Source organism: Pipistrellus hanaki (genome assembly GCF_964339955.1).
Source record: "Pipistrellus hanaki genome assembly, chromosome: 19".
In the NCBI taxonomy this organism is placed as follows: Eukaryota; Metazoa; Chordata; class Mammalia; order Chiroptera; family Vespertilionidae; genus Pipistrellus; species Pipistrellus hanaki.
This window is the reverse complement of record NC_140521.1, coordinates 6,833,373-6,853,604: the sequence shown is the minus strand read 5'-3', so window position 1 is coordinate 6,853,604 and position 20,232 is coordinate 6,833,373. Positions and strand designations below refer to the sequence as shown.

The 20,232-nt window shown below is 50.7% G+C and overlaps 1 protein-coding gene across 9 annotated transcripts in view; it reads left to right on the top strand.

Moving 5' to 3' along the window:
• CUX2 (cut like homeobox 2) overlaps positions 1 to 20,232 on the top strand; it is a 188,746-nt gene that overhangs the window by 160,561 nt on the left and 7,953 nt on the right. For 7 of the 9 annotated variants that reach the window (XM_084867979.1, XM_084867978.1, XM_084867981.1 and 4 more), the window contains 12 exons: positions 502 to 568; positions 1,771 to 1,819; positions 4,841 to 4,945; positions 8,962 to 9,153; positions 9,241 to 9,299; positions 9,788 to 9,836; positions 9,909 to 10,029; positions 11,082 to 11,762; positions 12,534 to 12,635; positions 16,285 to 17,072; positions 18,096 to 18,255; positions 18,812 to 19,081. In XM_084867979.1, coding sequence (XP_084724105.1) covers positions 502 to 568; positions 1,771 to 1,819; positions 4,841 to 4,945; positions 8,962 to 9,153; positions 9,241 to 9,299; positions 9,788 to 9,836; positions 9,909 to 10,029; positions 11,082 to 11,762; positions 12,534 to 12,635; positions 16,285 to 17,072; positions 18,096 to 18,255; positions 18,812 to 19,081 — 2,643 coding nt within the window. The remainder of the gene's footprint in view (positions 1 to 501; positions 569 to 1,770; positions 1,820 to 4,840; positions 4,946 to 8,961; positions 9,154 to 9,240; positions 9,300 to 9,787; positions 9,837 to 9,908; positions 10,030 to 11,081; positions 11,763 to 12,533; positions 12,636 to 16,284; positions 17,073 to 18,095; positions 18,256 to 18,811; positions 19,082 to 20,232) is intronic. The other 2 variants (XM_084867980.1, XM_084867977.1) reach the window with 1 other exon arrangement.

Genomic DNA, 20,232 nt, shown 5'->3' with positions numbered 1-20,232 from the left:
GAGCAATGGGTAGATCATCCTACCCTGATGACCTATGGGTACTAGAAGGCTCATACCCTAACCAGGGGTCGGCAACCTTTAAGACATAAAAAGCCACTTGGACCTGTTTTCGAAGGAAAAAAAAAAACCTGGGAGCCGCAAAACCATTGCGACATTTAAAACAAATATAACACTGCATATATTGTTTCTTACCTTAATGCTATATACCGGATCGTGCAGAAAAAGGATTTTTTCACTTAACAAAAAGAGCCGCATGCGGCTCCGGAGCCACAGGTTGCCGACACCTGCCCTAGGCCATGGGACAGACAGCCTCCCTCCCAGCCAGCCACTCCACATGCCTCTCACCAGCTTGAAGCCCCTCCAGAACCTGTCACCAGTTCTAACCACAAGAAAGGTCTTTCCTCACTGCCCTAGACCTCATTCTGCCTTCCAGGCCCTGCAGGAGTGGGTTCCACCTCCCTGGGGGCGGGCAGCCTCACCTGGCTCTTTACTTTTTCCCAGCGTTGAAGGCCACGCAGACAGAGCTGCTGGAGCTGAGGCGGAAATACGATGAGGAGGCGGCGTCCAAGTAAGTGAACACCTTGTGAGGTATGCCTCCCCCCTCTGACCCTCCCAGACATGCCTTCTCTTTCTGATTCTGTAGGAGGCACCCATTTTATTAAACACCCCTGCTCCCCACCGAGGCACACAGCTATATTCCCTGGTCGTTGCTGTGCTGTTTGTGTACAGCAGACCATACATTGCATTCTGGGTCTACTGGGCAGGGACTGCGCCTTTCCCCAGCCTCCTGGGGCTGTCCCACTCCCCAACCACAGTCCAACCCTCAGGGCCAAGTGTCAGTCACTTAAATTACTCTGTACTCAATGTTTCTTCAGGATTGAAGACATTGTTTACTCCACAAACACTTATTTAGTGCTTACTATTTCCCCGGTACTATGCTGAGTCCCTGGAGGAAACATTGGAACATAGCCCTGGCTGACACGGACTGATGTACAGTGATAAATTCATCATTCACATACACCCCTGAGCATTTCCTGTATGCCCAATACTGTTCTGGGCACATGGTAAATGCTGTGAAGGGAAGAACAGGAACAGCAAGAGGGAACAGCAGGGAGAGGTGGGTTCCCTGAGGAGGTGACTTTCAGTGTGAGACCTGAAGTATGAGCAGGAGGTGGTCACGTGAAGAACGCTGGAGAGTGTGCTCTGAGCAATCGGAAGAGCTTGTGCAGAAGAGGGAACCGAACATGGATGGAGCACATGTGTGGCTTATAGTCACCAAGTGCTCCCCACAATCCTCCCTTGGCCCCCACCCCACACCAGGCAGAGGGGCAGCCAAGGGGAAAGAGGCCTGTTCAGACCCCCTAGGTGCTGAAGGGAGGAGGGCAGCAAAGTAAATAAATGGCACTATGGGGGAGCAGAGAGGGCACCTAGGATGACACTTTGGACCTGGATCTCTTGAGGAAGGCATTCCCGGCAGAAGGCACAGTAGGAGCAAAGCTGGGAGGTGTAGCTCTGCAACAGCTTCAGAGAGTGGGCCCTGGGGGAGATGAGAGGCCAGGCTGGAGTCCTGAGGCCCATTTTCATTTCCCCGAAGCCTGGGCTCTTTTCCACCCAGCCTGGTTTCTCCAGTAAGAAGAGTGGAAGGCAGCCCCCTTGGCCCTCAGTGTTGAGACCCTTGGGTTCAGGCAGGGGACGGGGGGGTATCAGTATGGGTAGGGGGCCTGGTAGTGGCCAGAGTCCCTTCCTCAGGGCCTCATCTTTCTGTCTCAGGGCAGATGAAGTCAGCCTGATCATGACCAACCTGGAGAAAGCTAATCAGGTGAGGAAACCTGTGCTGGGTGGGGCGGCTCGTTTTGCACGTGGTGGGGGTCTCGGGCCAGGCTGGGAGGAAGGGCTGTGCTCAATTTGTATTTGTTGATCTATGTGCCATACAGAGTGCTGAGGCTGGGAGATGTCTGAGCTGCTGGAGGAGGGAGAGCGAGGGTGCAGACAGAATACTCAGAAGTAGGACGGTCCAGGCAGCAGCAGTCAGAGAAGGGCATTTGACCCAGATTTCAGGAGTCAGGGAAGATCTCCTGGAGGAAGGACCATGGAGCTGAGTCCCGATAAATCAGTCCAGACTGCAAAAGGATGGCATTCCAGGACAGGGAACGGCCTGGGCACAAGCTGGGAGGCAGCCTGCACAGCCGGCAGGAGGCCTCTCTAGGTGTCTGCATAGCAGAAGGAGGGAGGCAAAGCATTGGCCAGTGATCCCAGTCCGCCAGTGCCCATCTCCAGGCCGAGTTGGGACATGGGTCTCTCCCAGCCAAGCCTGAGTGAGGAGCCTTTTGGTGATGGAGCACAAGCCTGGGTCTGCTTCTCTTCCTCTCTCCCCACCTGGGGTCTCCTCCAGCACTCTGTCGGTAAATTCCCAGAAGTGGGGTTGCTGGGGGAAGGATCGGTGCACTTATAACTTGGCAGATGTGGCCAAACTGCCCTCCACGGGGTTGGACCAATTACGCTCCATCCCGCAAGGTAGGAGTGGGCCTGTGTCCCCGCCTCACCAGTACTGCCTGTCATCAGACTCAAAGATCTTCGCCAGTCAACTAGGCTAAAGAAAAGGGATCTTAGTTTAAATAGAAAGGATTTTTCATGTTTATTTTTTCTGAGTATAAACTAAAACCTGCTCATTATAGAAAGTATGGAGAAGGAAATAAATGTCATCGTATTAGGTTTTTAATATCCTGAATGTGAACAAGCAGATTCCAGAGCAGAGCAGATCAGTGCTGTTACTGACATAGCAATAACCATGCCAGTTTGCCCCCATTCTTATGTGAGGTGATGGGGCAAAAACCAGCCGGCACCCTAAATGCACCAGAGTTTACAGTACAAACTGTACGTTAGTCCCTCTAGGTCCCCCCCACCAAATTGGAATCTGGGTAGTTCTGAGGGAGGAAGATAAATTATGTCCTGAGTGTCACGGTGAACAGAAGGGCAGGGGTCCGGGGTTTAGCATGTGGAATGCAAATGCTTCTCTCCGGAGGCAGATGAGACTGGTTAGTGTTAAACCCAAGCTTTCTAGCCCAGGGGATGTCTCCACAGTCTGGGGCTCATCCCCCTCGAAATGTAAACACAGGCCCTCAGGGAGGTAAATATCTGGCATTCTCACCAGCTCATCTGTCATAAATTCTCTTCCAAGGCCTGTCGTTTAGCCCAGATCCCAAGCTTTAGTCAGAGTTGCTCAGAAAGCCCTAACTATAGAAATAAGAATATTTTCTCTACAACCCCACACACCCAAACCTAACTGACTTGAAGCTTTTCTGGAATAAGGCAGGATATAATAAATAAACAAATCCATTAAAAAATAAACAGAATTGTGCCCTAGCTGATTGGGTTCAGTGGATAGAGCATTGGCCTGCAGACTGAAGGGTCCTGGGTTCGATTCTGATCAAGGGCACATGGAAGGGTTGCTGGCTCGATCCCCAATAGGGGGCATGCAGGAGGCAGCTGATCCATGAATTTCTCTCTCATCATTGATGTTTCAATCTTTCCCACTCCTTCCTCTCTGAAATCAATAAATATATATTTAAATAAATAATCAAACAGAATATGCCAATGGAGGTGTGTGGGTCTCTGTATGTACATAATGGGCATAGCATCCTGATTGTCAAGGTCAGTGTGTAAGTTAAACATAATCACTATGCCCTGTGTCACCAGCTGAGGGTAAAAATAAAGTTGCAGCTGTTGTGATTTTTCAAGTAATAGCTCAAGATCCCACATACCCTGTTGATGTTAATAAAGTTAACCAGTTATTGACACACATGTGTCAGGCGCCAAGCTAAAATGCCTAATGAGTTGTGTTTTACCAAATTATTAATAAAAAACAACTCTAGAAGGAGTTGCTTTTATAATCCCCAAACTGAAACTGGGGAGGTGAAATCTTTTACCCAAGGTCACACACACCCAGGAAGTGACAATGTACAGCTTTCTCTCCAAAGCCACAAGGCTATGTTGTTAACATTTAGATGCTTCCTCCCAGGCTTTTATTCTCAGAAATGTTTGAAGAGTTAAGATACCCCATAGCCCTAGCCAGTTTGGCTCAGTGGATAGAGCATCAGCCTGCGGACTGAAAGGCCCCAGGTTCAATTCCGGTCAAGGGCATGTACCTTGGTTGCGGGCACATCCCCAGTAGGGAGCGTGCAAGAGGCAGCTGATGGATGTTTCTCTCTCACCGATGTTTCTAACTCTCTATCCCTCTCCCTTCCTCACTGTAAAAAAAATCAATAAAATATATTTTTTTTTTTAAAAAGATGCCCCATAGACCCAATTCAGTAAACCGCCTCTTTCTGATTTAGAACTATTTCAGTATGTCTCTGCAGTAGATGTGTTTCGTTTTCCCCATTTCACAAAAGGAAAGCTGAGACCCAGGGAGGGGAAGTGCCTTACCCAGGGGCCTTCAATAGCTTGTGGGCTGGGAAGCCGCCTCAGCAGATGCCCCATCCAGGATTCCTCACCAGGTGGCAGGGGAGCTGGAAACAAACTCACCTTCTGACCAGACAGGCCTGAAGTTTACTTGGGATACAGCGTGGCCTGGAAGTGTGTAAAAAGCTGCCCATCCCAGCAAGACGGCATCTCCTGCCTGCCCTTGTGGATTGGGATTGTTCTGACCCCTCTTGGAATCTCAAGAACCCTGGGGGAACCAAAAGCCAAGTCAAGGGTTCAAGACCCAAAAAGTCGGGCCCCTAGGCCCTCAGCCCTCAGCCCTGCCTGTGGTGGTGGAGGGAGAAGGTGGAGGGCCAGGGTGACATCCATTGTGGCCACATTCACTTCTTAACCACATCTGTCCCATTCTCCTCCCCAGAGAGCTGAGGCAGCCCAGCGGGAGGTGGAAAGTCTCCGGGAACAACTCGCCTCCGTCAACAGCTCCATCCGCCTGGCCTGCTGCTCCCCCCAGAACCCCGGTGGGGTAAGGATGGGGGAGAGCCAGAGGGAACGCTGGGAAAGGCTATGTTTGTGGTTATGAATATATGGGTTGTTAGTGTGCATCTGTGCGAAATTGTGCACACGGATGTGTGGGTTTCTGATGCTTAGAGCGGGAGTAGCATCTTAATTGCCAAGGTCACTGTGTAGTTAAACAATAACTACGACTTGCTTCAACAGTTAAGGGTAAAAATACAACCCCAGCTCTTCTAACTTTTCAAGCTCAAGCTTCCATATATCCTGATTAACTGGAAATTCAGTATCTTCTTTTAAAGGTCACCTCACACCCAATTGTCCAAAAATGCCAGAAACTTACTCAGACCAGAGAGGATCATTCCTATTGCCAAATATCTGCCCCACAAGAGGGCAAGGGGGTGGGAAGGTATGGTCAGTGGAGCAGCAGTGCAGTCTTGGTGGATGTCACCAGGTGTCACTGTTGACCGCTGGTCTCACACTGCTTGGTGAATGCTTGGGACTACATCCTGCTGGTTCTTCATATCCTTCCAGACCCAAACAAAAATATATACCAAAATCTGAGGTTAATGCTCATATTTAACCATTCTCGCCCAAAACATGCCAGCGGTGATTCCAATGCCACACGCTACAAAGAGCTAATTTTCTGTCATTAACCCTGAGATCTCTGTATTCTTTTTAAATATATTTTTATTTATTTCAGAGAGGAAAGGAGAGGAGAGATAGAAACATCAATGATGAGAATCATTGATTGGCTGCCTCTCACACACCCCTCACTGAGGGCTGAGACCACAACCCGGGCGTATGCCCTTGACCCAAATCGAACCCGGGACCCTTCAGTCTGCAGACCGATGCTGTATCCACTGAGCCAAACCGGCTAGGGCATGAGGTCTCTGAATTAAGCCTGGTTGGCTAGTGCATCTTTCTCTTTTCCCCTGGTTGGCGTCCCTTTGGATCCCAGGATCATTTCCTGCCAAAGGATTTTAGTCAGAACCACCCCACCCTATCCTGTGTCATATATTAGGAGTCTCCATCTCTCTTCTCTCAGAAAGCCTTGAGTTCCTTATGTAAATTGGCCCACCTACTTTCAGATCTCTGCAGACAAGGCATTAGATTCACGATTCCTTACATAATAGGCCTACCCCAGGGTGATTTATTGTCTCCACCCTTGAACCTGAAGTGACCGGCATAATTTTAACTTCACCTGCCACCCTGATGCACAGGCCTGTGTCTTTGTCTGTTTCTGTTTGAATATTGGGATGTGCGTCTGTTTGTGACCTTTGAAAAATGACTGCATCTTTACTCTAACTGTGCCTCAGTTTCCTCATCTGTATAAGTAAGATGATAAGACTGTTAAAAGGATTACATGTAAAATACCTAAAATGGGGCTTGGCTCAATCTATGCTCAGTAAATATTTAATGCTACTATGGCTATTATTATTAATATGGTTTTGGTGTGTGTGGGTTTTCTTTACCACAACAGCAATGGTATTTTTGAGCACATATATGTCTGTGTGTGTCTGGTGATGTCCACGAGTGTGTCTCCTTGACACCTGTGTATTTCTCTGTGTGTGTCAGCATGAGTATTCGGGCAGGTGTGTATGTCAGTGTGTGTTGTGACTATCGATATGTCCACCTATGTCTATGTCCCAGGAGGTGGTGTGTGTGTCACTGTGCCTGGATGTCTGCACGAAACAGAGTGAACACGGCAGAGACTAAGAGAGCAAGAGCTCAGGAGGATGCCTAAGAGAGAATCTGCTGATGGATCTTAATTAACCCCCGTGGAACCCAGCAAATGCCTGTGCTAATCAGCCACCAGGATCTTGGCTAGTTTGGGGGCGAGCTTTTCTGAGCACAACAGTGGCACTCGATGCTAATTAATTTAATGTGTTAATGGCATCCGCTTCCTGTTTTAATTGTCACTTATCTCCATGGAAGAATACCCAGGGTTGGCAGTGATGGGTTTTTGTTTTGATTTGATTTGTTTTTGTAAAGCCTCTTAGATTCATTTGTAACTGAACTCAGAATCAGCCTGACTTCAGTTTCCCTCAAACAGCCACCTCTTTGTCTTCATCTAGGACAAAGGGACCGTTTCCTAAGACCTAGAGAAGCAGTGGGGTTTGAGGCTGGTGGTAAATTAGGAAAAGGAAGGAACCACCCCTAATGTGACCTGTGGATACAAGGTCTCAGGTCTAACCAATGGGTCTCTCACTACCTGGAATGGAGACATCCTGCACCTATTTTAGAAACCCAAATCTTTGTTTATGCTGTTCCTCTGCTGGGAACACCCTAACATCACACTTCCTCACCCTGACCCTGGTCCTGATCCTGACCCTGGCATTCTAACCCTGATATTCTAACCCTGATACGCTAACACTGACCCTCATCCCAACCCTAATCCTTAACTCTAATCCCAGTTCCTAACCCTAGCTCTCACCCCTGATCCTGACCCTATTGACTTTTTGCTGAGTCATAATAGCTATTTTGGCTGAGTTATGCTATTTTTACATGTTCTTTTTTTTTTTTTTTTTTTGATGTCATGCTAGCGGATTGTTGACAAGTCATGCTGGCAGTATTTGTGGAGTTGTACTAGAGATTTTTGCTGAGTCATACTGTCAAATGTTTGCTAAACCATGCTAGTGATTTTTTTTTTTTTGCTGAGTCATGGTACTAGATTTTTTACTGAGTCATGCTAGCAGGTATTTGCTGGGTCATGATTTTAATTTTTGCTGATCCATGCTTATTATTTTTGCTGAATCATGGTATTGACTCTACTGAGTCATGATTTTTATTTTTGCTATGTCATGGTTTTAACATGTTTTAGTGAAGTATCCTAATAATAAAACCCTAATATGCAAATCAACCAAACAGTGGAACACCCGGTTGCTATGATGCACATTGACCACCAGGAGGCAGACACTCAACACAGGAACTGCCCCCTGGTGGTCAGTGCACTCCCACAGGGGGAGCACCACTCATCCAGAAGCTGGGCTCATGGCTGGCAAGGGTAGCAGCAGTAGCAGGAGTTTCTCCTGCCACCTCCGCTGCAGGCAGGCGGTAAGGAGCAAGGGGTCCTGGACTGCAAGAGCCCTGGACTGCAAGGGGGATGTCTGCCTGCTGGCTTAGGCCTGATCCCCCAGAGGCATCAGGCCTAAGCCAGCAGGCAGACATCCCCCAACGAGTCCCAGACTGCAAGAGGGGACAGGCCAGGCTGAGGGAACTATTCTCCCCAACCCCCCAGTGCCTGAATTTCGTGCATCGGGCCTCTAGTAATATACATAAGGGAAAACGTGCATATCATAAGTGTACAGCACATTGAATTTTTCAGAATGAACACACCTCATAACCAGCATCTAGATCAAGTAGAACATTCCCAACCCCCCAGGATCTGTGTTTATATCCGATCTTAATTGAATAGCACATACATATTTGTGTCTGGTTTCTTCACTCCATATTATATTTGGAAGAGTCATCCTTGTTGTGTTGGAGTAGTTGTAGATTATTATTTTTCATTCCTGTCTATTATCCCATTGTGGAAGTATACCATCGTCTATCCACACTCTCTTGTTGGTAGACAGTTGGAGGGTTTCTAGGTTGGGGCTATTACAAAGAGGCTGCTGTGAAGATTTGTCCTGATGTCCAGGTCTTGGTGCAGAAGGGCCTCCTGCATATATAACCAATGAGTGGAAGCACATATGTTCCCTTTCAGTGGATGCTGCCAAGCAATCTTCTAAATCTCTAACATGTTCTTGAACTTCATCACGGTTTAGACACATCTTCCTCCAGAAAATCCTTCCTGCTCGCTTCCCCTCCCACCTGTTTAGTTTCAAGAATCTAGGGAAAGGCACCCAGGCTGGTAAGTCCAGCCTGGACAGGGCTCAGAGGCGGAAAGAGAAAAGCCATGGGCCTGTCAAACAAGCTGACTGCTCTGCGGGGCTCAGCACTAAGACAGGTGGATCTCCTGTTTTGTTTGGGACTCAGGTGGGGAGGCCAGCCCTTTAGCCCTCAAAACCCCCCCTTTGTCCTCAGGATAAGGTGAGCTTCACGCTGTGCTCAGGCCCGCGGCTCGAAGCTGCCCTGGCCTCCAAGGATCGGGAGATCCTGCGGCTGCTAAAGGATGTGCAGCATCTCCAGAACTCTCTGCAGGAGCTGGAGGAAGCCTCCGCCAACCAGATTGCCGACCTGGAACGGCAGCTCACGGCCAAGTCCGAGGCCATCGAGGTAGGTCTTTGGGGAACGGGTGGGCCGATGGGAGATGGGTGGGACAGAAGGACAGCCCAGCCTCATCGTCTCTGTTTGCTCCTCTAGAAGCTGGAAGAGAAGCTCCAGGCGCAGTCTGACTATGAAGAAATTAAAACAGAGCTGAGGTACTGTGCAGTGGGGCTCAACAGACCCCAGCCCCCTTCCCTGGCTGGGGCCACCCGAGCAGATGGCCAGGGCCCTTGGCAGAATCCATCACCTTTCTCCCTCCTGCCACACTCCGCTTTGTGATGACCTTGTCTCCTCTCCACGGGTACTTTGGGTGTCCTTTACCATTAAGAGCTGCCTGTCGGAGAACGTGCAGGCAGCCGAGTTGTCGGTGGTGTGCCTGGAGGAGACGGGGATGATTCATTGATCAGATAAGCTCGAGTGGGCCAGTGTGGAGTCGGTTAGCACTGCACCCCCCTGGTAACATGGGAACCAGTTCACAAGCCCCCTACTCAAAGCCTTGTTACCGTGAGTCCAGCCTTGTGCGGGTCTGGGGGTGAGGGCAGTGGTTCTCAGTCACGAAGAGAAAGCCCGTGGGAGTGCCTCTCCCAGGCCTCTCCCCAACCAGGGAGCATGGCTGCTTCACACTCTCCACTTTCTCTGGCAGCATCCTGAAAGCCATGAAGCTGGCCTCCAGCTCCTGCAGCCTCCCCCAGGTGAGTGTCCCTGCCACTCTTGCCAAGGGACAGGCTGCCCCTGAGAGCCTTCCACCAACCACAGCCTTCCAGCCTGGCCTCTTCTCTCCTCAGAGCCTGGCCAAGCCCGAGGACCCGCTGCTCATGGCCAAGGAGGCCTTCTTCCCTGCACAGAAGTTCCTGCTGGAAAAGCCGGCTCTCTTGGCCAGCCCTGGTAAGGGAGGGGTGTTCTCCGGTTGGGGCTGTGATGGGTCCCTGGCCTCCTCCATGCCCACTGCCTTCCGCTGAGGCAGGAGAGTGATGGAGAAAAGGAGTGCACAGTGATTGACATCTACTGTGTGCCTGGCACTGAGCTGGGCACCATCCATGTCGTAGCCAGTTGGCAGCTGTCCCACAGGGTGTCCACACACATTCACACACACACACACACACTCAAGGACAAACAGCTCACTCAGGCCTCCTAAGGTCACCAAAGGCTCCTCGCAGACCCAAGCCTTCATGAGCAATAGGATGAGGTCACCGGACAAGGAGGGCATTCACATCGCAGACATTGCTCTCTCCCAAATCACCTGCTCAGCCCTTGCCCCTTCTCCCTACACAGCGACTCCGGGACCTTTTAGCTGTGCGGCGCCAGCCAAAACTCTGTGACTCCGTTTCCTAACCTAAAAAATGGGAGCAGTGATGGGGCCTACTTCATGAATGAGGCGGGTACAGGTCGGGCGGGTGCCGGGGAAGTGGGTACTCCTGCGGGATGGGATTAATCCAAACTCCCCACCCCAGGGGGCGGTGCTGGGCCTATGACATTGCTCAGTTAATGTTCTTCATGGCAGGCCGGAGGGGTCTCCAGAGCAGGCAATCGGACCAGGCCTTGAAGGATGGGGATTTAAGAATAGGGAGGGGCTGCTGGCAGAAACAGCAGCGTCAGCACTGGAAGCCTATAGCACTTCTCTCCTTCCCTCTTCTTTCCCCTCCCCACTTCTCCCGCTTCCTCTCCCCCCTGCCTCTGGATTTCTGTCTCTCTGTGTGTTTCTCTCTGTCTTTGTCTCCTTCTTTCTCCCTCTCCATCTGTCTTTCACTCTGTCTCTCTGCCTGTCTCCCTCTGTGTCTGTCTGTCTCTCATATGCATGATTTCTCTTCATGTAATTTCTCTCTGCCTCTTTTTTCTCTCTCTCTTGTGTCTCTTTCTCTGTGTATGTCTCTCATTATTTCTCTCCCTGTCTTACTCTCTGTCTGTCTCTCCTCTCTCCTCTGTCTGTCTCTCTCTAGAGGAGGACCCTTCGGAGGACGATTCCATCAAGGACTCTCTGGGCCTGGAGCAGCCCTACCCGTCTCCTTCACAGCTCCCGCCACCGCCGCCACCAGGGCCCGAAGACCCCCTGTCCCCAGGCCCCGGGCAGCCCCTGCTGGGCCCTAACCTGGGCCCTGATGGCCCTCGAACTTTCTCACTGTCTCCTTTCCCCAGCCTGGCTGCAGGGGAGAGACTGGCAGGGGACGCACTGCTGTCTAAGCACATGATGCCCCCGGCTGCCTTCAAGGGAGAGGCGGGCAGCCTGCTGGTGTTTCCCCCGGCCTTCTACAGCGCCAAGCCCCCCACGGCCCCTGCCACCCCCGCCCCGGGCCCTGAGCCCCCTGGGGGCCTGGAGCCGGCTGACGGTGGCGGGGGCAGCACGCCTGGGGCAGGTGCCGGAGCAGAGGAGGAGCAGCTGGACACGGCGGAGATTGCGTTCCAAGTGAAGGAGCAGCTGCTCAAGCACAACATCGGGCAGCGGGTGTTCGGCCACTACGTGCTGGGACTGTCCCAGGGCTCGGTCAGTGAGATCCTGGCCCGGCCCAAGCCCTGGCGCAAGCTCACCGTGAAGGGCAAGGAGCCTTTCATTAAGATGAAGCAGTTCCTGTCGGACGAGCAGAACGTGCTGGCTCTGAGGACCATCCAGGTGCGGCAGCGAGGTGAGTGCTGGCCCCGCGGGGTCTGAGAACGCGGGCTCTGGATTCAGAGCCAGGCTTAGCCGCCTCCAGCTGTGTGACCTGTAGCAAGTGACTTTGCCTTTCTGTGCCTTACTTCCTCCTCTGTAAAATAAGGAAATGCATCTCTCTCCCTCCTTCCTGAGGCCTGTGGCTGCCCCTCTCTCCCCATCTGGCCCTCATGGGACAGTTCCATAATGGTGGGAAAAGGCTGGGACTCAGGGCTGTTCTGGCAGCTACCCCCAAGCACTTTGAAGCCTCAGTTTACCCATCCATTAAATGGCCTGGGTGACCATAACTTTGCCAGACTTAATTTTTAGGCTAATCCATCTGAAGGGCCCAAACTCTGACCTCACAAACACCTGAGTTTGAGTCTCAGCTCTGCCCTTCACCCATGGGGTGGCCTCAGGCAGCTCACTTGCTTCCTGTGCCTCAGCTTCCCCATCTATCACCTCCAAGGGGGTTAAATGAGTATAAAGCACATAGTAATTGCTTGAGAACTGTTAGCTGTGGTGGTGGTTGATCATTGTTGTTTTGCTGCTATTATTTCAAGCCACAGTCTCTTGTATGTCCACAGTGTGTCACATAGACTAGCTCAGCAATGGTCCTGCTGCACACACGCATGGTCTGGCCTGTGCTCTCCTGGCCCTTGCCCTGGCCCTGGGAGGAGGGGCCCAGCCATTCACCTTGCCCAGCTCCAGGGCCTGACCCCTAACATGCAGGTCCCCATGACAAATGCCTCCTTGCCTCTCCCAGGCAGTATCACCCCAAGAATCCGCACGCCAGAGACAGGTTCTGACGACGCCATCAAGAGCATCCTGGAGCAGGCCAAGAAGGAGATCGAGTCACAGAAGGGGGGTGAGTGTGGCAGGCAAAGGCCTGAGGCCGCTGAGATCTGCTCTGAGCAGCAGGCAGGGTCTTGGCCCCCTCATCCCCTGCCGTCCATCCGGAGGGGATTCCAAACAGGTCAGAACCTCTTTGCCTCTTTCAGTCTGCAGCCAGACAAAGTCTAGGCCTGGAACGTGCCAGATCCATGCTATCCAATATGGAGCCACTAGGCACACACATCTATATTCATTCAAATTAAAATTAAATAAAATTACAACTTTTTTTTAAAATATATTTTATTGATTTTTTTACAGAGAGGAAGAGAGAGGGATAGAGAGTTAGAAACATCGATGATGAAAGAGAATCATCGATCAGCTGCCTCTTGCACACCCCCTCCTGGGGATGTGCCCGCAACCAAGGTACATGCCCTTGACTGGAATCGAACCCGGGACCCTTCAGTCCGCAGGCTGACGCTCTATCCACTGAGCTAAACCGGTTTCGGCTAAAATTACAACTTCTTGAGTCACACTGGCCCCATTGCATAGATGACTAGTGGCGGCCATATGAGACAGCACACAGTTCTGAGCAGTCAAACACACTGAGGCCTAAGCCTCATCCCAACTGTCGGTCTCACCCTTGCACCTAAACCTTCTATACTCCATGGAGACACTTGTCTGGCTTCCTCCTGCTTCTGTGGCTACGCCATCCACACCTTCCCATGGGGCACCAGATTCGTCTCCTAGTGCTTCTGTTAGCCACACTCAGTGGCCGAAAACAATACAAATTTATTATCTCATGGGTGGGGCAGGTGGGACAGAAGGCAAAAATTAGCCTCCCTGAGCTAGTCAGTGAGTTGGCAGGGCTGTGTTCCTTCCAAAGGCTCCAAGGAAGAATCAGTTTCCTTGCCTTTCAAGCTTCTTGAGGCCGCCCACTCCCTTGCCTCATGGCCCCATCCTCCATTGTCAAGTCCAGCATCATTGGCATCCTTGGGACCATGTAGGGCCCACCCAGATAACTCAGGATAATTTCCCCCTATCGTGATCCCTAACTTTCATCACATCTGTAAAGTCCCCTTTACATATTCACCAGTCCCGGGAAGGGGCCATGGATATGTTGGGGGGCCACCTCTCAAGAGTCTCAGAGCTACAAGCCAACTACTGGACACGTCCATCAGGATCCCCACTGGCATCTCCAACTCAGCATGTCTGAAACGGAACTCATTGTCTTCCCCTTCCCCTCACCCCCTCTTCAAAGTCACCCACTCAGGGCTGGGAACCTGTCACAGTGGTAGAAACCCAGGGGGAGGTGAGGGACTATCCTCACCTACCAGTCAGCTACCCCATCCACGGTGTAGCTCACCCTCTTAAGTGTTTTCTCCAAGCTTGTCCATCCCCCACCCCAGTTGCCCCCAGCCTAGTGAGCCACCATCATCACTTTCTGGGACCGCTGTCATCGTCTCTTCACTGGTCTTGCCAATGACATTCTAGGTCCCACTCCACCCAGATACCAGAGGGATCTTTCTAGAGCACATGTGGTCATGATGTTACTACTCAAAATCCTGCCATGGCTCCCCATTGCCCTCAGGATAAAATCCCAACTCCTCAACAAGGCCTGAAGTCATCAGACTCCTCCCAATCCCTGCACACCTCTCACATGAATTGCTTATAATCATGCTCATTCTCATCCCCCTAATTCTCATCCCAGACACCTCTCACCTGGCCAACTCCTCATACTTTTGACTTCACTCAGAAGTCAGCTCCTCCAGGAGGCCTCCCACCACTGCCAAATGGATTGGATACTGCTCCTCCTTGGATCCCCCAAATTATATATGTGCTTGGTGCAATGGACCCAGATTGGTCTTGCTACAAATTCTGACCCTACTGTTTATTAGCTGTGTGACCCTGGGCAGGTTTATTTAGCCTCTCTGTGCCTGCATTTTCTCATTTTTAAAATGAGGGTAGTGTTGCCAAGACCGGTTTGGCTCAATGGATAGAGCGTCGGCTTGGGGACTGAAGGGTCCCGGGTTCGATTCCAGTCAAGGGCATGTACCTTGGTTGCGGGCATATCCCCAGTAGGGGGTGTGCAAGAGGAAGCTGATCGATGACTCTCTCTCATCGATGTTTCTAACTCTCTATCTCTCTCCCTTCCGCTCTGTACAAAATCAATAAAAATATATTTTAAAAAAAAAATGAGGGTAGTGTTAATACTCCTTAAGGTTATGTGAGGATCAAATTAGATTAATCCTGGCAAACACTCAACCTGGGACCTGGCATGTAGAAGGTGCCTCTGAAAGGTTAGCCATTGTTACCATTAATACTGTCATTATATCTCTATTATTGTATTTGCTTATGTTACAAATGACTCAGCTGATGTGGCTGTCCCGCTCACTGGTTTGGGGCTTCTTGCAGCTAGGGACCCAGTTGCATCCCTGAAGTCCTAAGACAGTTGCTTACTTAGAACAGGTTTGAGCACTCCCACTTTTGCAGTGTCTTCTGCCCCCTGGTGGTGACTCAGAGTAAGTGACCTGATTTCCAAGCTTCAACTTGCTGCTGGGAGCCATGAGTTTCCCAAGTGTCCTCCCCTTGGCCTGGTTTACCCTACTAGGAACCTGCAATGCCCACCCAGATTGGGCACAGAGATTTATATACAAGCTTTTCTTTTATCTTTGTCACAACAATGACAAAGGAGAAACAACCGAAGTTTCCAGTAGTTGGGGAACGAGGAAGTCTCTATGGCTCTACCTATGTATGAATGGAAAGCATACAATGTGTGGCTTTTTGTGTCTGGCAGCTTTTACTCAGCATGTTTTTGAGGTTCATCCATGTTGTAGCAAGTAGCTCTAATTCATTCCTTTTTATGGCTGAATAATATTCCATTGCTATTACCTTTTAATCAGAAAAGCAACATAAATTATTTTTAATGGGACTGTAGGATCCACATGGGTGGAGACTAGAGAACAAGAGAATAGAGAAAGGGATGTGTTGATCTGGTTTGGCCCAGGGTGGGGAGACCCAGAGTGGGAAAAGCCACTCAGAGGCCTGAGAGAAGCACTGTTCTATTGTTCTTTTTCATTTACTTCTTACTAAAAAGATTTTTTATCAAATAATATATTATTTATTTTTATTTTTTTTGGAGCTTTATAGAAAGCGATTATACTGTGTATCACCTTCTGGGACTTGCTGTTCTCTTCAAAATTATATTAAGATTTATGTGTGGTTTTGCATGAAACTTCCTTTTTCATTGCTGTATAGTATTCTGTTGTGTGGTCATGCCACTATTATCCATTCTCTCCTCCACCGGCAGTTGGGTTCATGCCATTATTTTGCAGTTAGAACAAATGAAGCAGCCTCTATTTTATGTGCTATATTATTTTCCTTGTCTTTGAATATTTGTGTAGATGGTTCATAGCATATGTAAGAGACAAGTCCTTTTTTATATCACATTATCCACATGAATACTTTCTTCATATATGCTAAAATCTGACTGTTTACATGATTTTTAATGGCAGCCCAATAGTCTGCCAAACAGTTGGACCATAATTTACTTAATCAATCCCCAATTGGTGGACACAAATTACCTCCAACATTTTGCAGCATAAATACCAACTCTGTGACCATCTTTGCCCTTTGTGCCATGTCCTAATGACTGGCCTCTGACCACCCTGTCATCCACCCCACAGGTGAGCCCAAGAACTTGACAGCCCCATTGAACATCACCAATGGCACAGCCTCTGCCAGTACCTCAGAAGATGCCATCAAGAACATTCTGGAACAGGCACGCCGGGAGATGCAAGCACAGCAGCAGGCCCTACTGGAGATGGAGGCAGGACCCCGGGGTCGCTCAGTACCTTCTTCACCCCCAGAGCGGCCCTCACTGGCAGCTATGAGCCAGAATGGGGCTCCGACCTACGTCAAGCAAGAGGACAGCAGTGGTAGCAGTGGCGGTGGGGGGACCAGCAGCAGTGCCACACAGACTTCCCTCACTGTCCTGTCTCCGGCCGCCTTCGTGCAGAGCATTATCCGGAAGGTCAAGTCAGAGATCGGTGATGCTGGCTACTTTGATCAGCACTGGGCCTCGGACCGTGGCCTGCTCAGCCACCCCTACACCTCCGTCTCACCCTCACTCTCCTCCTCCTCCAGCTACTCTGGCCAACCCAATGGACGGGCCTGGCCCCGTGGGGATGAGGCTCCCACAATCCCTGAAGATGAAGTGGCTGGGGGTGAGGATGAGCCCCCAAAGTTGGGTGAGCTCAAAGCCGAGGGGGGCGTCTCTGAGTCAGGCTGCAGCGGGCGGCTGGCCTACTACCCAACATATGTGCCCCGCACACTGAAGCCCACCGTGCCACCCCTGACCCCGGAGCAGTATGAGCTCTACATGTACCGTGAGGTGGACACACTGGAGCTGACGCGTCAGGTCAAGGAGAAGCTAGCCAAGAATGGAATCTGCCAGAGGATCTTTGGGGAGAAGGTGAAGACAGGGCAGGGGAGCAGGTAGGGCAGGAGGCTCAGGGCCATGGGACCCAGGGAAAGAGAATGACCCGACGATCCAGCCCCAAGTGCCCATGGTCTGGAAAGAAGCAAGATTCAAACCCAGGTTCTTGTGACCCCTCAAAAGCTAATCCTATATAATAAAAGCCTAATATGCAAATAGACCGAACAGCAGAAAGTCTGGTCACTATGATGCACACTGACCACCAGGGGGCAGACACTCAATACAGGAGCTGCCTCCTGGTGGTCAGTGCGCTCCCACTGGGAGCACTGCTCAGCCAGAATCCAGGCTCACAGCTGGCGAGCACAATGGCCGTGGTGGGAACCTCTCTCACCTCTGCACAGCACTAAGGTTGTCCAACTGCAAGAGCACACAGGCTGGGCTAAGGGACTACCCCCACCACCACCACCAGAGTGCACAAATTTCGTGCACCAGGCCTCCTGTTCTATATCTAGCTGTCCCTGGGCTCTGTGGGAAAGGGTCATGGGAAAGGCTGGCATTCAGTTCTGTGGTTGTTAAGGTAGTAAAACACTTCCACCCTGCTAGGAATAGCCACTTAGCCCCCCTCCTCCAGGACCCTCCATCCCTCCACTGGTCCAGCCACTACAGGGGCCTCCTGATTGGTTGGTGCCCCCACAGTGCCAGTGATAAAGTAGTTTTTTAACATTACCTTTACCCATAGCAGAGGAGCAGGCAAACAAGCCGAGGAGGGAGAAGTGAGAAACCTAAGTGGAGCACAGGAAGGCCTCCTGGAGGAGGGGGCACTTGAGGGGTCTTAACAGCTAGGTAGGATTTTTACATGTAGGGAAATCGGGGAGGGCACTGAAGGTGAGGGTACTACACAGAAGCACACCTGGGAAATGAAGAACACATGAGGACAGCTCTGGGCTCTCAGGCAGCAGAGTGACCAGTGATCCCTAAGTGTCTCAGGGGAGGGGGAGGGGGTGGGCTATGTCCCAGGGGCCCGCTGACCCCCCCCCCTTCCTGTGCCACCATCCCCAGGTGCTGGGTCTGTCCCAGGGCAGTGTGAGCGACATGCTGTCCCGGCCAAAGCCATGGAGCAAGCTGACACAGAAGGGGCGGGAGCCCTTCATCCGCATGCAGCTGTGGCTCTCGGACCAGCTTGGGCAGGCCATTGGCCAGCAGCCCAGCGCCTCACAGGGTGAGTGCCCATGGGGCTCTTTTGAGGGGTGCTACCAGCCCCCAGAACTACGGAGACTCCTCACTCTTACATTCTGCAATGGCACGTGCATCTGCTTTACTGCCTCTCTCTGGCCCCGCTGCCCTGGCCACCATTATGGTTATTCTATAGACTGTCTCCGTTCGGCTGTCTGATGCTTCCTTGTGATCAGATTCAGGGCGCACACTTTCAGCAGGAATATCACAGAAGCAATGCTGTGTCCTCATTTCGCATCATATCAGGAGGCGCCCGTTGTTGATTTGACCCAGGATGGGTGGTGGTGTTTCCTTTGATCACTTGGTTGAGGTAGTATCTGCCAGGTATCTCTTTGTAACTAGTAAGTATTTTGTGGGGAGATACCTTGCGACTCTGTAAATTTTCATCTGCTAGTTTTCCCATCCAGGACGGTCCCTGCCTGAGATATTACTACGGTGGTTGCAAAATGGATCATTGCCAACTCTTGGCTCTAACAAGCAAGACTGTTGTCTAAACTGTGTGTGGCTATGCAGTAACCACCTTCTCCGTCTCTGGCCCGCAGCCAGTCCCACCGAGCCCAGATCCTCACCGTCTCCACCCCTTAGCCCCACGGAGCCTGAGAAGAGCTTCCAGGAGCCCTTGAGCCTGGTGTTGGAGAGCAGCAAGGAGAACCAGCAGCCAGAGGGGCGATCCAGCTCCTCACTGAGCGGGAAGATGTGCTCAGGCAGCCAGGCCACAGGGGGCATCCAGGAGATGGTGGCCATGTCCCCCGAGCTGGACACCTACTCCATCACCAAGAGGGTCAAGGAGGTTCTCACAGACAACAACCTAGGTAAGGGGGGGTGGAACTGGGGATGCTGCCTCCCACCCCGGTTAGGTCCTGCTCTTCCTGAGAAAAGTCCCCACAGTGAGATCGCAGGGCACTGGGGTCCGGCCAACAGTTGCCCAGCAGTCCTAGAGCACCCAAGACTCTCTAGGAGGCATCTAACTCTGACTCGGGTTCCTAGAGAACTTATTAAGATAAGTTGAAAAATAAATAAATAACAACCCCCCAAGCCTCCCAATCAGAATCCAGTTTTTATATATCTTTGCTACTTTTCTGAACACATATAAGAATATATGTACACTAGTTTCTTTTTGTCTATATAGATGTAATTACACAACATACACATACTGCCCTACAGCTTACTTTTTAAAGAATGTTTTTAATCCTCACCTGAGGACATTTTTTCCCCATTGATTTTTTTTTAGAGAGAATTGAAGGGCAGGGGGGACAAACTTCGTGAGAGAGACATATTGAGTGGTTGCTTCCTTCTCGAATTCCAACTGGGGCCAGGGATTGAACCTGCAACAATGGTCTTAGCCAGGAATCAAACCCAAGACCCCTTGGTCCACAGGCTGACACTCTAACCACTGAGAAAACCAGCTTGCTTTTTAAAAAATAAATTTTATTGATTTTTTTTTTTTACAGAGAAGAAGGGAGAGGGATAGAGAGTTAGAAACATCGATAGGAGAGAAACATCCATCAGTTGCCTCCTGCACACTCCCGCCTACTGGGGATGTGCCCACAACCAAGGTATCGGAATTGAACCTGGGACCTTTCGGTCCACAGGCCGACGCTCTATCCACTGAGCCAAACCGGTGAGGGCCAGGTTGCTTTTTAAAAATTCACATCGTGGACATCCTTCTTGTAGAAGAATTAGGCTGCCTGCATTTTTTTGCACTGTTGTAAAGTGTTTTAGGCCATGGATGGCCTACATTTTTTACCCAACCGATGGGCATTTTTTTTGTTGTTTCTAATTTCCTCTTGCCTCTGAAACTATGTCCAGATGCATCTTTGTGCCCTTGGGCAAGTACGGCGGGAGGGTAGATCCAGTGGTAGTTTTCGGTCAGAGGGTTTGCACATTGAAGTTTTGCTAGAATCTGTCAGATTATTCTAACAAGGTGATATTAATTATACACATGAAGTGTGCAGACAACTTC